This window comes from Camponotus vicinus, unplaced genomic scaffold, assembly GCF_025532165.1.
Source record: "Camponotus vicinus isolate PSW18456_S1 unplaced genomic scaffold, iyCamVici1.0 SCAF_3, whole genome shotgun sequence".
Classification (NCBI taxonomy): Eukaryota; Metazoa; Arthropoda; class Insecta; order Hymenoptera; family Formicidae; genus Camponotus; species Camponotus vicinus.
In genome coordinates this window covers 14,952,538-14,964,586 of record NW_028141967.1, presented here as the reverse complement: position 1 = coordinate 14,964,586, position 12,049 = coordinate 14,952,538, and the positions used below count along the sequence as shown (strand labels likewise).

Genomic DNA, 12,049 nt, shown 5'->3' with positions numbered 1-12,049 from the left:
AAAATTACAGATGAAGAAAAGATTTTTAGTATAACTTTACATAAAATAAGTTTTTTATTATATGTGATTTATTTGAAGAAAAAAAATGTTTATATGAAGAAAAAATCAGAACCTCTTAAGTTTTATGCTGGACTTGTAAATGTATCGAAAAAAATTGAATACCCTCGTAAGATAAGCATTTTTCACTTGCATAAAAATTTAATTTTTTTTATGACTAAAAATTACAATGAAGACTGCATATTTAATATTTTGTTAAGAGAGACATTGAATATATAAACACAAAGACAGAGATATACAGGGTGTCTTCTTAAAATTGACCTTGAAAGTAACTGTGATGAAATAATGAATTTCAAATGTTAAGATTGACAGAGGCACTTTCAGAAAAAACGTTTCATACAAAAGTTTCTTATTTTTTCACGTACAATTTGAATCTGTAATAAAAAGTACCATGTTCCCCTAAAAAAATTCAACTTCCGATTCGGATGGCGTATTTCCGGTCGGAATCAAAGTTGAAAATATCACCATTTGATGGAGCGTACCCGATTTACTTAAAAATTGTTCGCGATTTTTGATAAAAGCCATTTATTTTTATTTTAAAAGGGCTGTACGGGTGGTTTGGGACACCCTGTATATTTAATGTATTTTAAATACAACAAGCCTAACATGGTTTGCTAACTATTTACAATATGAAGACAGAATTATCAAAGAGAGAATTTTTCTAAATTCTCAAAGTTCCATGAGAATTCTGAGTTTTTCAGATAAAAAATTCCAGGTTTTCCATTTCTTTCCACGGAGTAGACACCCTGATGATACGTGCTTGTTTTACATATTTGTATATTCATCATATTCGTATCATTTATCGCTCTAAGCACGCGTTTAATTTGTGGCTATAAACGTGAGATAGACCCTGGTCGAATTGCTTCTTTATCAACCTCATTTAGAATTAAATTACCATGTTTGATTGACAAATTACGTATCGCGTCACACCCACACTTGATTGGACAATTCGAGCCTCGCGATAGCGTAGGCTAAGTATCTCTCTTATCTCGATCGTCGAAAGACCTTATCGCGTCATGTGCTCGCAAAACCTTTTAATCAGTCCGACAACACCTGAGATCACGGTGATCTAGTGGCTGTACGATTTTCGAGGCGTGTGCACGATAAATCGCTTGCAACTTGAGAAAGTAAACGTAGTTTCCTCTTCCCCCGCGTGTATTTCTCGTCCCTGCATGCAATTTGCGAGTATGAGTCGCGAGTATGAGGTAAGGGGTACTAAACTGAACGGGGTGTGTTATAATGAAGTGCGATTTTTTAATTTGTAATATTTGAAGTCACGCGAATCACGTGATCTAGTTGCTTTGATTGATACCTGTAGCCCTTTCTTGACAGGCGTTACTTACGTGCATTTGTCTTTAGAAAAAAATTCGAAGTAAGTTACTAGCTTAATGATATATTATCTCTACATGAAATGCATTTTTTCTTTTTTTTTTTTTAAGAAAAGGCCTTGAGAAATAGAGTGGAAATGAGACAAGAATTATAAAGAATTGAGAAGTTCTCTTTAGAATATACAATATATCAGTTTTAAATTGATTTATTAATTATATTTAATGCATTTCAACAGCTGATTAAATAATTCCATTATTTATTTTAGATACGTTTTTTTTTTATAACAAAATTAAATTTATTTCTTTAGTATTTACTTGCATTTCTAAAGCTTTATTAGCAAAAATTCATTTCTTTCAGTCGCTTATAATTTTAGAATCTTGTTGATGCTTTATAAGTTTTATTGTAAAAAATATTACAGAGTGCATGCAAGACAATTTTGAGAAGGCTTTTATCCAATAATATCTCACTAATCACCTATTACCATGTGTACATTAATTTGTAGTATTTATATTAACATATTTTGCAAAAAAAAATTATCAATATCTGATGTTCGCATATTTTGCAACGATGTATTGCATTTAAATTGCATTTAATAGTTAAGAAATTATGTGCCTAAGACTTTTTTCGACAAAAATTCAAAGAATCTGTGACGTAGAAAAATTGCGTAATATGATGACTCCAACAAATGTAAGGATCGTAAACTATTGTTGCTCGGATCATTATTGAAAATCAGTGCTTCTCGAGTCCGCATTTATCGATGTTTAATATCGCATCGTGTGCATATCTCCTTTGTAAAGGCGTGTCAAATCGCGGAGAAAAGCACATATAATTGCAGGGATTTGCAAGATCCATCGGACGTGCAACATTACGCAACGCGCATCGACCTGGTAAAATGCACATATTCTCACGGCAAGAATTGCACATCTAGTGCGCGCGAAACCTTTTCCCAACATTTTTCATGCAACTTCTACTTCTGAGAAAAGACGCTTGCGACAATACATATGTCGTGACATTCAAGTAAATGCGTTATATTATGTCATTTAACGATTATTTAATTAAATCCGCGGATTATGGGTGTCCTCAAGAATCTTAAAGAAATTTTTTTAATATTTTTATTTAACATATTTATTTTAATATTTTTTAAAATATTTTTTTTCATATATTTTGGCATTTCTTAAATATTTGGATTAATTAGGATAATTGTGTGAAACTAAGATGCAATATTTTTCGATGACATAATTTAATCGTCATTCAAATTCTGTGTCATGATTTTAATTTGTGTAACATATATTCCTGGAACATTAATGATGTGACGTTTAAATATTGTAGATGCATTATATTATGTCATTTATATAATGACGATTTTTTCATTACTTAGATTATAGATGCATAATCTTCAAGAATTTTAAAGAATTTTTTTCATATCTTTTTTTTAAAGTATTTTTAAAATTTATATTTTGACATTTCTTAGATAATTAGGATAATTGTGTGAAACTGAGATGCAATATTTTTCACTGACATAATTTACTCGTCACTTGAATATCACACTTCTCCGTATCATGATTTTAATTTAATGTAAAATATATTCCTGAGACATTAGTCTTTTTTTATTATCAGAATATACATTGTGACAGATAAAATCTGTTTTTTGATCGAGATTTATTCGCCTACAATTTTTGTGGATTTTTCCAGAAACACTGTTTTAAACGATCCGTCGATTTACATAGAATGTAGCGTTGCAAAATTGCGTGCGAGACCCGGTCCGCATCTTATGTACAGCTCTTCTCAGAGTACATTGCGTTTCCTCTCCTCAGGAACAGATCGTTATCGAGAAAACGGACCAAGAGGAGGCAACTGCGAACCGCCTAGTTGCTTTAGCAGTCGAACACGAGCAGCACGAAACGACGGAGACGAATGTCGAGATGCCCGTCACCGCCAACACCACGAAAAAGCGCATCATCGATAGCGATGTGCACGATACGTTATCTACTGCTACAACTATCACGTCGATAGCTGATCGTCCGGCGAATCTGGGTTTGGTGAAACAAGAAGTTGGTCTGGTCGACGCGTTGCGTATCCCGGCCTCGCCGATCTCCAAACAAGTTAGTAGATCGTTGAGCAAATTTCTTAATCATTGAATGTTTTTGATAAAGAAGAGAGAAATCGAGAAAGGAAAATTATATGTCGATGTCAATTTTTGAATTCTTCTTAATTGATCTTTGATATAATTTGTAGATTCTGCCACTTACTCTATCTAATGATGAGGAAATAATTGCCGATCAATCTTTCCTTCTGAATCCACCGACGAGTGTCGAGCCACCAAAGGAAAAACCACCACCACCTCCGGTGGACGACGATGACAATCCTTCGCCGGAGCCGCTCAAAAGATTAAACTCTACTCGCAGAATAAAGAAAGAATTGCGAACAAGACGCTCGGATTTCCTCGGTATTGAAGGGGTAAGTGCGACAATAAAAAATTTGCTATTTTTATCTTGAAAATTTTTAATTTCTTCAATAAGGATTTTAAAAATTTTCTATTTTTTTCTAAAATATCATATTTTTTCTCTTTTTTTCATCTTCGTGTTTTTAAAATTTGTTTTAAAATTTTCATAAATCTTATGTGTATCTTTTAATAGAAGGAATATGTTATTTTAAGATATACAGGGTGTCCTAGACCACCCGTACACCCCTTTTAAAATGAAAATAAATGGCTTTTATCAAAAATCGCGAACAATTTTTAAGTAAATCAGGTACGCTCTATCAAATCGTGATATTTTCAACTTTGATTCCGACCGGAAATACGCCATCCGAATCGGAAGTTGAATTTTTTTAGGGGAACATGGTACTTTTTATTACAGATTCAAATTGTAGGTGAAAAAATAAGAAACTTTTGTATGAAACATTTTTTCTGAAAGTGCCTCTGTCAATCTTAAAATTGATCTTGAAATTAACTGTGATGAAATAATGAACTTCAAATGTTAAGATTGACAGAGGCACTTTCAGAAAAAACATTTGATACAAGTTTCTTATTTTTTTTATGTACAATTCGAATCTGTAATAAAAAGTACTATGTTCCCCTAAAAAAATTCAACTTCCGATCCGGATGGCGTATTTCCGATCGGAATCAAAAGTTGAAAATATCACTATTTGATGGAGCGTACCCGATTTACTTAAAAATTGTTCGCGATTTTTGATAAAAGCCATTTATTTTCATTTTTATTTTCATTTATTTTCATTTTAAAAGGGGTGTACGGGTGGTCTGGGACACCCTGTATATATCGTATGTTTTGTTAATAGCAGGTCAACGACGATGATCTCGAATCTGAGTTGACGTTGACCAAGCCACCTGACATGGCAGCAATCCTCGCTGAGGAAAGGCGCATCGAGCAACTTCATCGTCGCTCTTACGATACTGACAGTAACTACGAGCAAGATTCGAGTCACGAGAGAGACTCTGGAGTCGAGTTGGGCCACGTCGAGGACTGGGCGAAGCAACCTGTCAGCCCCGATATGTCGCAGCACAGCAGACAGAGCAGCGAGCCTTTCGGCGCCAGTGTGACCTCCTCCGAAGAGGACGAGATCACGAAAAAAGAGCGGGAAATCATGGAGGTTCTCGAGAAGGAGGAACAGTGGCGATATGGCGATAATCGCGAGTACAATAGGTACAAATAATTTATTGATTTTTTTATCCTTCGAGAGTCAAGAAAATGTTAATCAGAAGGACATTGAATTTTTTCAAATTCATTTTCTGACTTTCGTTTGTTAAAAAAACCGCTTAATACGAATTGAAAAGGAATATATCAGCAAATCATCACATTCTTACAGTGACTTAGGGGAAAGGCTGGCTCACAAATTGCGCGAACTCGAGGAAGAGAAGATGCAGTTGGAGAGAGAGGCGATACTGCGTTGCAACGAGGACGCGTTTCGCAAGAAGGACGACAATGCACGCAAGCAGGAAGATGCTTCCTCGCATGAGCAACAGCAACAGCAACACGATGAGACAGCGAAACAGCAGGAGACCCAAGCGCGAACGAAGGAGGAGGAAGAGAAGGAAAAGGAAGCGAAGTACGTCGGGGACAAGCGAAAGGACGGGGAGCTCAAGATGCAGTCGGAACAGCTGAGAATGCAGAACGAGATTGAAGAGAAAGAACGAAGGGTCGCCGATGCGTGTCGCAAGGAAGAATTGCGTATCCGAACGATGGAAAGTCAAATTCGCGAGCAAGAGGTAAGGTTAATCGCTTTGGGATTTTTTTCGAGCGACGAGTTAACGAAAAAATAAAAAGTACGATGTTAAAAAGTAGATAGTGAATTTAGAATGAGGTCCCTACTCCTCCGAGTATTGGCCAAAAGTATCGCATCATTTATAGAAACATGGAAATCGTTACTTTAATGGACAAAAATATATAGAAATATAATTAACTTATATTTTATTATTGTTATTTTATGCTTTATAATAAGAAAATTAAAAATTGACAAATATTAAATTTTTAACTTTTCAAAATAGCCTCTCTGGCTTTTCTCAATTACAGGATCTTAATCCAATAGAAGAACTCCAATGGAATAATTTGATTTGTTTTTGAAAAATGAGATTTATTAATCAAAAATAAAATATATTTGTGTGCAAACATACTGGCATTAAATATCAGTTAACTTAAAAAAAAACTATTGTCAACAAGATTGCCAAGAGTATATGTGGCAGTATTGGAAGCAAAGGGAAGCTATTTTGAAGACTCAGAAATTTAATATTTTTGTTATTATTTGTTATAATTTTTAATTTTTATAATATTAAAACACAATATAAGAAAATATAATTTGATAATATTAATATGTATATCTTATTCATTAAAGTAACGACTTCTCTATTTCTATAAATTGTACAATATTTTTGATCTGGTACTGTATGTTCTCTCTGTGACATTTTTCTGTCAATTTTTTCGTTTGCAAGAAACTTGATACTTTGCACCTATATTTCCTTTAGTATGTGGCACGCATTTTTAACCGATAGCTTGAAAAATGTTATTATCACATATCCTTCGAACAATGTTATCTTTATTCTAATCAACACTTTTACTTGTGAAATAAATCCAGCACAGAGTTTCTTATTCAACATTGCTCGAAAGATTCGATTGTTGAATAGTAGACAGTGCAAATTAAGTATATAGCGTAGTGTAAATATTGATGGAGGGATTGTTGCTAATTATTCGCAGAACAAAGCATTGGTCGGTGCTGGGTTGCGCAACAACGAAGATGAATTCCCTTCCGGGGTAAGGCAATAATTGTAATTTTTTAATCGCTCTTTCTTTCCCTTTCTTGTTCGCATTGAATTTTTATATAAATATCCGTATCAAAATTCTATTTATCTCTTATCGCTATCTCTTCTAAGTATCTCTCGAGCATCTTGACTAATCTGAGTCTAGCTTAATTCGATTTCCTTATTTGCATTACATATTGTGTTAAATGGATTAATCATATATGTCAAGATATTTTATTTCTATTATATTTATTGAGTTACATATGTATTCTATAAACTTCTACAGAATCGAAAGTAAGTGAGAATAAACAAAACATGTATTTATTTACGAATTTAAAAATACTTATATTTGCTTAAATTTTTGTTATATTTAGTAACAGTTGCTTCAATTAAAAAAAAAATAAAAAAAGAATTAAAATTGTGAAAGTTCAAAATTCTTATATCTAATATTCTATTAAATAGATAAGTAAAGATGGAAGTATAATTTATAGAAAAATATATATTACCCTTTAGGAAGTGCTACGAGTGGAAAGAGAACTTCTGCAATTGGAGCAAGAAGAATTAAAGAGGCAACGCAATAATCTCGCTTATCGTGAGCAAAAGCAACTTAGATTGGCGGAGCAATTACAGGAACAGTGGAAATCCTTGCAAGATGTTGCGCAGAATTCTATTAAGAATGCACAATACAAGTATAATAATACGCCTACAGTGAATTATAGATCTTCGATGCCGAATTTGCAGTTTCAAGACCTACCAAGAAGGAGACCACCACCACCACCACCGATTCCGCTTACTAAACCACGTATATTAGATCAAAGACAGAGAGATGTTACTATCAGGTAAATATGAATAATGTATAGATATTTCATACTATTCTATGATTTATCACATCCCATAGTGACAAGTAAGTGATCCGAAGAAAGATAATTCTTATTTTATTAGATAAATTTTTAATTTAATTTAATTTTAATTTTAACTATTATTTAATAATAGTACAACTGATTACTTTGATTAAATAATTAAATTAAGTTCTTATATTATAATAAATTATAATTAATAATTTTTTGAGAGATACCACACGTATCTTTTTTGAGAAATCAATCACACGAGACTTTATTGCGTGAATTAGAATTTTTGTTTACTTATATTTCAATAATACTTTTTGCGAAATTGATATTATTATATCTGAAAATATAATTTAACTTTAATATCGGCAAATAAAAGCAATCTAGCTTTAAAAATAAGAATAATAGATAAGAATAATAGATTATAAAGGATAATAATTGTAAAATATATAGTAGTGGAATAACATTTCTTCTTATCTCATATTAAAGTTGATGTATTATGCAAAAAAATTTGCAAAATAAATATGCATGTGTAATGTTAAGTAATAAATTTTTTACTATTTTACAAATTATAATGTACTTTCAGATAGCTTTTCCATTTTATAAATTCAATATATATTTATGATTATGGTATATGGATAAAATTATATATTAGAAGTCAAAAAATTATTTATAATAATTACATTAAGGTGTTAAACAAGACTTCAACAGTGTTATTGATTTAATAAAATGGTGTCTATAGATGTGTTGATTATGTAGAATAGAATATTATTTACGATTATTAATTTACGATTAATGGAGAAATTAATCTGCATATTAAAATACATTTATTAGAATATAGAAGCTCTAGATAATTATATACTTAATAACAATTATATTAGCTATAAAACTAATAATTATATATTTAATAACAATTATTAGCTATAAAAGTACATTAATTAAACATTTATCTAATATAATAAGAATTATTTCCCCTCAAATCGCTCACTTGTTGCAGTGCGCATAATGCAGTGGAATAATATAATTGAAATTTATTACTGAATTTTTTTCATTTTATTCGCGAATGCAGGAACAGCCGTATACCGTCCGCGGACTCGATCCCCCAACAAGTAGATGCTTCTATTCGAGAAAATGCATTGGCAACGACGCTTGCGAGTCATGCTGGTCAGCAAATGTCCAGACAAACCTTACAGGCATTAAGTGCAGTACCACGACCACGAATTGTCCAAGGTGATCAATGGGTTCAACGGAGGAAAAGTGACGTGCCGAGAGGCGCTCACGATGTAAACTATCAACATTGGCTCATTCAAGTGCGTATGAAAAAATTATATTAATTTACTGGCAAGCAGATAAGCATCAATTTTTTTTTATGTTACTCCAATAATTCTTAATTTTCAAACGCAAAGAAAATTAAGAAATAATTTATTTTATTTTTTTGAAGATCTAATTGTTTTTTTTCTTTTAATTCCAATTTTTTTTCTAAATCTGATTAGCAAATTTTTTCTACATTAAATTTCCGAGAAAATTAAATGCATACCTAATAGTGTGTAGAGTATATAATGAGATACAAATAAATATAAGTGATTAGTTATTTACTATTCTAACTGTGTGCATACTTTCTCTCGACAGGAGGCAGAACAAAGGAGGATTAATGAGAGAAATCAACGATCGCCGGCGCGGAAATCTCAACCGCATGTAACTGGCACCTCTGTACCGTATAACGCTCCAATTCGAACAGATAGCAAACCGCTACCCGATTCTATCATACAAACTTTAACACAAAGAATGCAGAATAAAACACAAGAAAAACCTCTTTCAACAAGAAAAAGGTATATTTATTATAATTAAGTATTACTAATTATAAGGGTATATTTATTGTATTTAATATTTAACGATTTACAAAAGGATTCAATTTAGTTAGAAAAATTTATTTAGTTTTATATAAAAACGTCATTCTTTGTTATTTAAATATTTTTTTAATTATAACGAATAGCATTCTCTTATTTATGATTTATATTACTGATCAAAAGTATTTTAAGTATTAAGCAACACCTTCAAAAAATACAGAAAACACAAGTAAATATAAAAATTTTTTATCTTTTTTCTCCTAATTTTACTCAAATTCATAAAATTATTAAAGCATAAAATAACAATAAAATATAATTTAGTAATATTAATATGTTTCTTTGTTCATTAAAATAACGACCTCTGTGTTTCTATAAATAATACAGTACTTTTGACTGGTATTGTATATTTTCCTGTTAAAATCTTTAAAAAATATTTGTTTATGATTTCAGATCAGAGCAAGTTCACACTCAAGAACATTTGACGACTGTACAACATCAATCGCCACAGTATACGTTACAGTCTCAAAAGACACAACATACCTCAATCACGAGCAACAATGGGAATCAAGAAAAAATGCTGAGCGTGAGCGGGAAGAAAAAGTGTTCTCATTGTGGAGAAGAATTAGGTAATCAAATGAATTCTCTTGAACGTTCCTTCGTCATTATTAGACACTTATTAACTTGATATCCTTATGATCCGTAGGTCGTGGTGCAGCAATGATAATCGAGAGTCTACGACTGTTTTATCATATGGAGTGCTTCAAATGTTGCGTATGCCATGTGCGTCTCGGCGATGGATTGATGGGCACAGACGTGCGTGTCCGAAATCACAAACTCCACTGCCATAATTGCTACTCCAGTGACGACGGTACATACATTTAACTCTATTTATACATTGTATTACTTGTAATCATCCAATTGAGCGCATATTGATTCCGAGAACGATACGAAATGCATACTTTTTTCTTGGTTTAAAAATAATTAAAGCACGTTTTAAAGATATTCTTATATTTTTAATAATTCCAGATATATATTTATCAATATGAAGGTTGTGATAAAAAAAAATGTAAAAGCTATTATAACGCGATTGTGAAAGCATCTCGGAAGGAATATCTTCACTTCACAACTTATATCGCTGTTAAATTTTCAGGTGTCAAGTTCAGTTGTGTATAGAAGCCTTGGGGTTAACGAAATTATGCTGATTAATTCAATGATATTATAATACTTTTCGATTAAACCGTATAATTTTTCAACCATTTAGTTACCCTATTTAAAAACATCACTGGATACAAACGACCTATATATAAATAAATGTGCATAAATGTAATTTTTTGATAATTGAGATAGGAGAATATATCATTATGTCTGCCGATTAGAGCGATACATATATATATATATTATCTTTTGTGTTTTTGTTTCAAGATAATGACTTTTCACACATGTATGCAACCGTTTCAACTAACATGAATCATACGTGAAGAATGTATATAAGATGTATTTATGTAATTAGTGTAGAAGTAAGAAATCGTAGTTATTAAGACGATTCACTGTAATTGGCGTTCATTTAGCGACGCTGTATATTTTTGTAATATATAATTCTTCTATTCTCTATTTATACCAGATAATTTACACCGTATATTCGAATAACAAAATGTACACGATTATTATCTCAATCAGAAGCAAATGATACGAAATTGAGTTTCTGAGGTAATAAAATCTAATTGATTCTACGCATTTAACAGATATCGATAATTGCAAACAGTGGCGTATGCGGATCCATTTATAATACATTACAATTCAAGCTTACTATTGCGAATATCGAAAATAATAATTCATTTTTACCAAATTTTTTATATAACGTAGTTTTTTACACAAATATTTTTTCCTTACATAAATATCACTAATATATATAATATCATAATAAATATTTTTTATATATTTATAAAACAAATCTTTTTAAAGTTTCCCGCAAAATCCGCCACTGTTTAGAAACCAAAGCACGATTCGTACAGATACTTCCGGAACGATCAATTTTCGATGCGAAATTGCGTATTTAAATGAAAGCAACGCAACTCAAACTCAATCGTTTATCATAATCATGCCGAACATTGCATTGTGAAATATTGTAACATATGCATCTCGTATTAACGCAATTTTATATTATTGAAAAAAATAAATGAAGCACAGGTAAAATTATATTTCCCCCTGTCAGCGACACGTTTCTTACCTGTTTTATCTAAAGGTTTTTTTATGCATCAATTATATGCGACATCTAATGTATTACAATGAGTGCATTCGACGTTTAAAGAGGTATTCACGATAACACTGATACAAAACAAATAAATTTTTTTTCTTCATAAAAGCATAAAAACTAGTTGTAACTAAAACTAACAAAGAGAGGGCGCGACCTTTGGAACGCCGAATTAAATCATACTTTAATACAATATAGTACTCTACCTAAAGAGTACTCGGATAAAATACTAGAGGCCAATGCTCAGCCGTTTTCGAAAGAAACCGATCGTAAAAGAACAAATCGTACAAGAAAAAATATGATATATTTTTTTATCTTTAGATTTTTCGAAAAATAATAGTCCATTCTTTTAATAAAACAAAATATTTAATTTCGTAAGCCTTGCGAGAGAATTTAATATAATACAAAATCTTTGTTTATTGTATTAGTATGTCTTTATTTATATTGTATTGTATTATATTAATATATT

The 12,049-nt window shown here is 31.3% G+C and overlaps 1 protein-coding gene across 5 annotated transcripts in view; it reads left to right on the top strand.

Annotated features, from left to right (window-relative positions):
* Positions 1 to 11,527, top strand: part of Smash (smallish) — a 78,526-nt gene extending 66,999 nt beyond the window's left edge. For 3 of the 5 annotated variants that reach the window (XM_083092771.1, XM_083092768.1, XM_083092772.1), the window contains 11 exons: positions 3,201 to 3,488; positions 3,622 to 3,843; positions 4,684 to 5,048; positions 5,212 to 5,611; positions 6,594 to 6,650; positions 7,151 to 7,476; positions 8,552 to 8,792; positions 9,112 to 9,311; positions 9,780 to 9,955; positions 10,033 to 10,197; positions 10,480 to 11,527. In XM_083092771.1, the coding sequence (XP_082948897.1) occupies positions 3,201 to 3,488; positions 3,622 to 3,843; positions 4,684 to 5,048; positions 5,212 to 5,611; positions 6,594 to 6,650; positions 7,151 to 7,476; positions 8,552 to 8,792; positions 9,112 to 9,311; positions 9,780 to 9,955; positions 10,033 to 10,197; positions 10,480 to 10,502 (2,463 nt within the window). In that variant the 3' untranslated portion in view covers positions 10,503 to 11,527. The remainder of the gene's footprint in view (positions 1 to 3,200; positions 3,489 to 3,621; positions 3,844 to 4,683; positions 5,049 to 5,211; positions 5,612 to 6,593; positions 6,651 to 7,150; positions 7,477 to 8,551; positions 8,793 to 9,111; positions 9,312 to 9,779; positions 9,956 to 10,032; positions 10,198 to 10,479) is intronic. The other 2 variants (XM_083092769.1, XM_083092770.1) reach the window with 2 other exon arrangements.
* Positions 11,528 to 12,049: the final 522 nt, after the last annotated feature.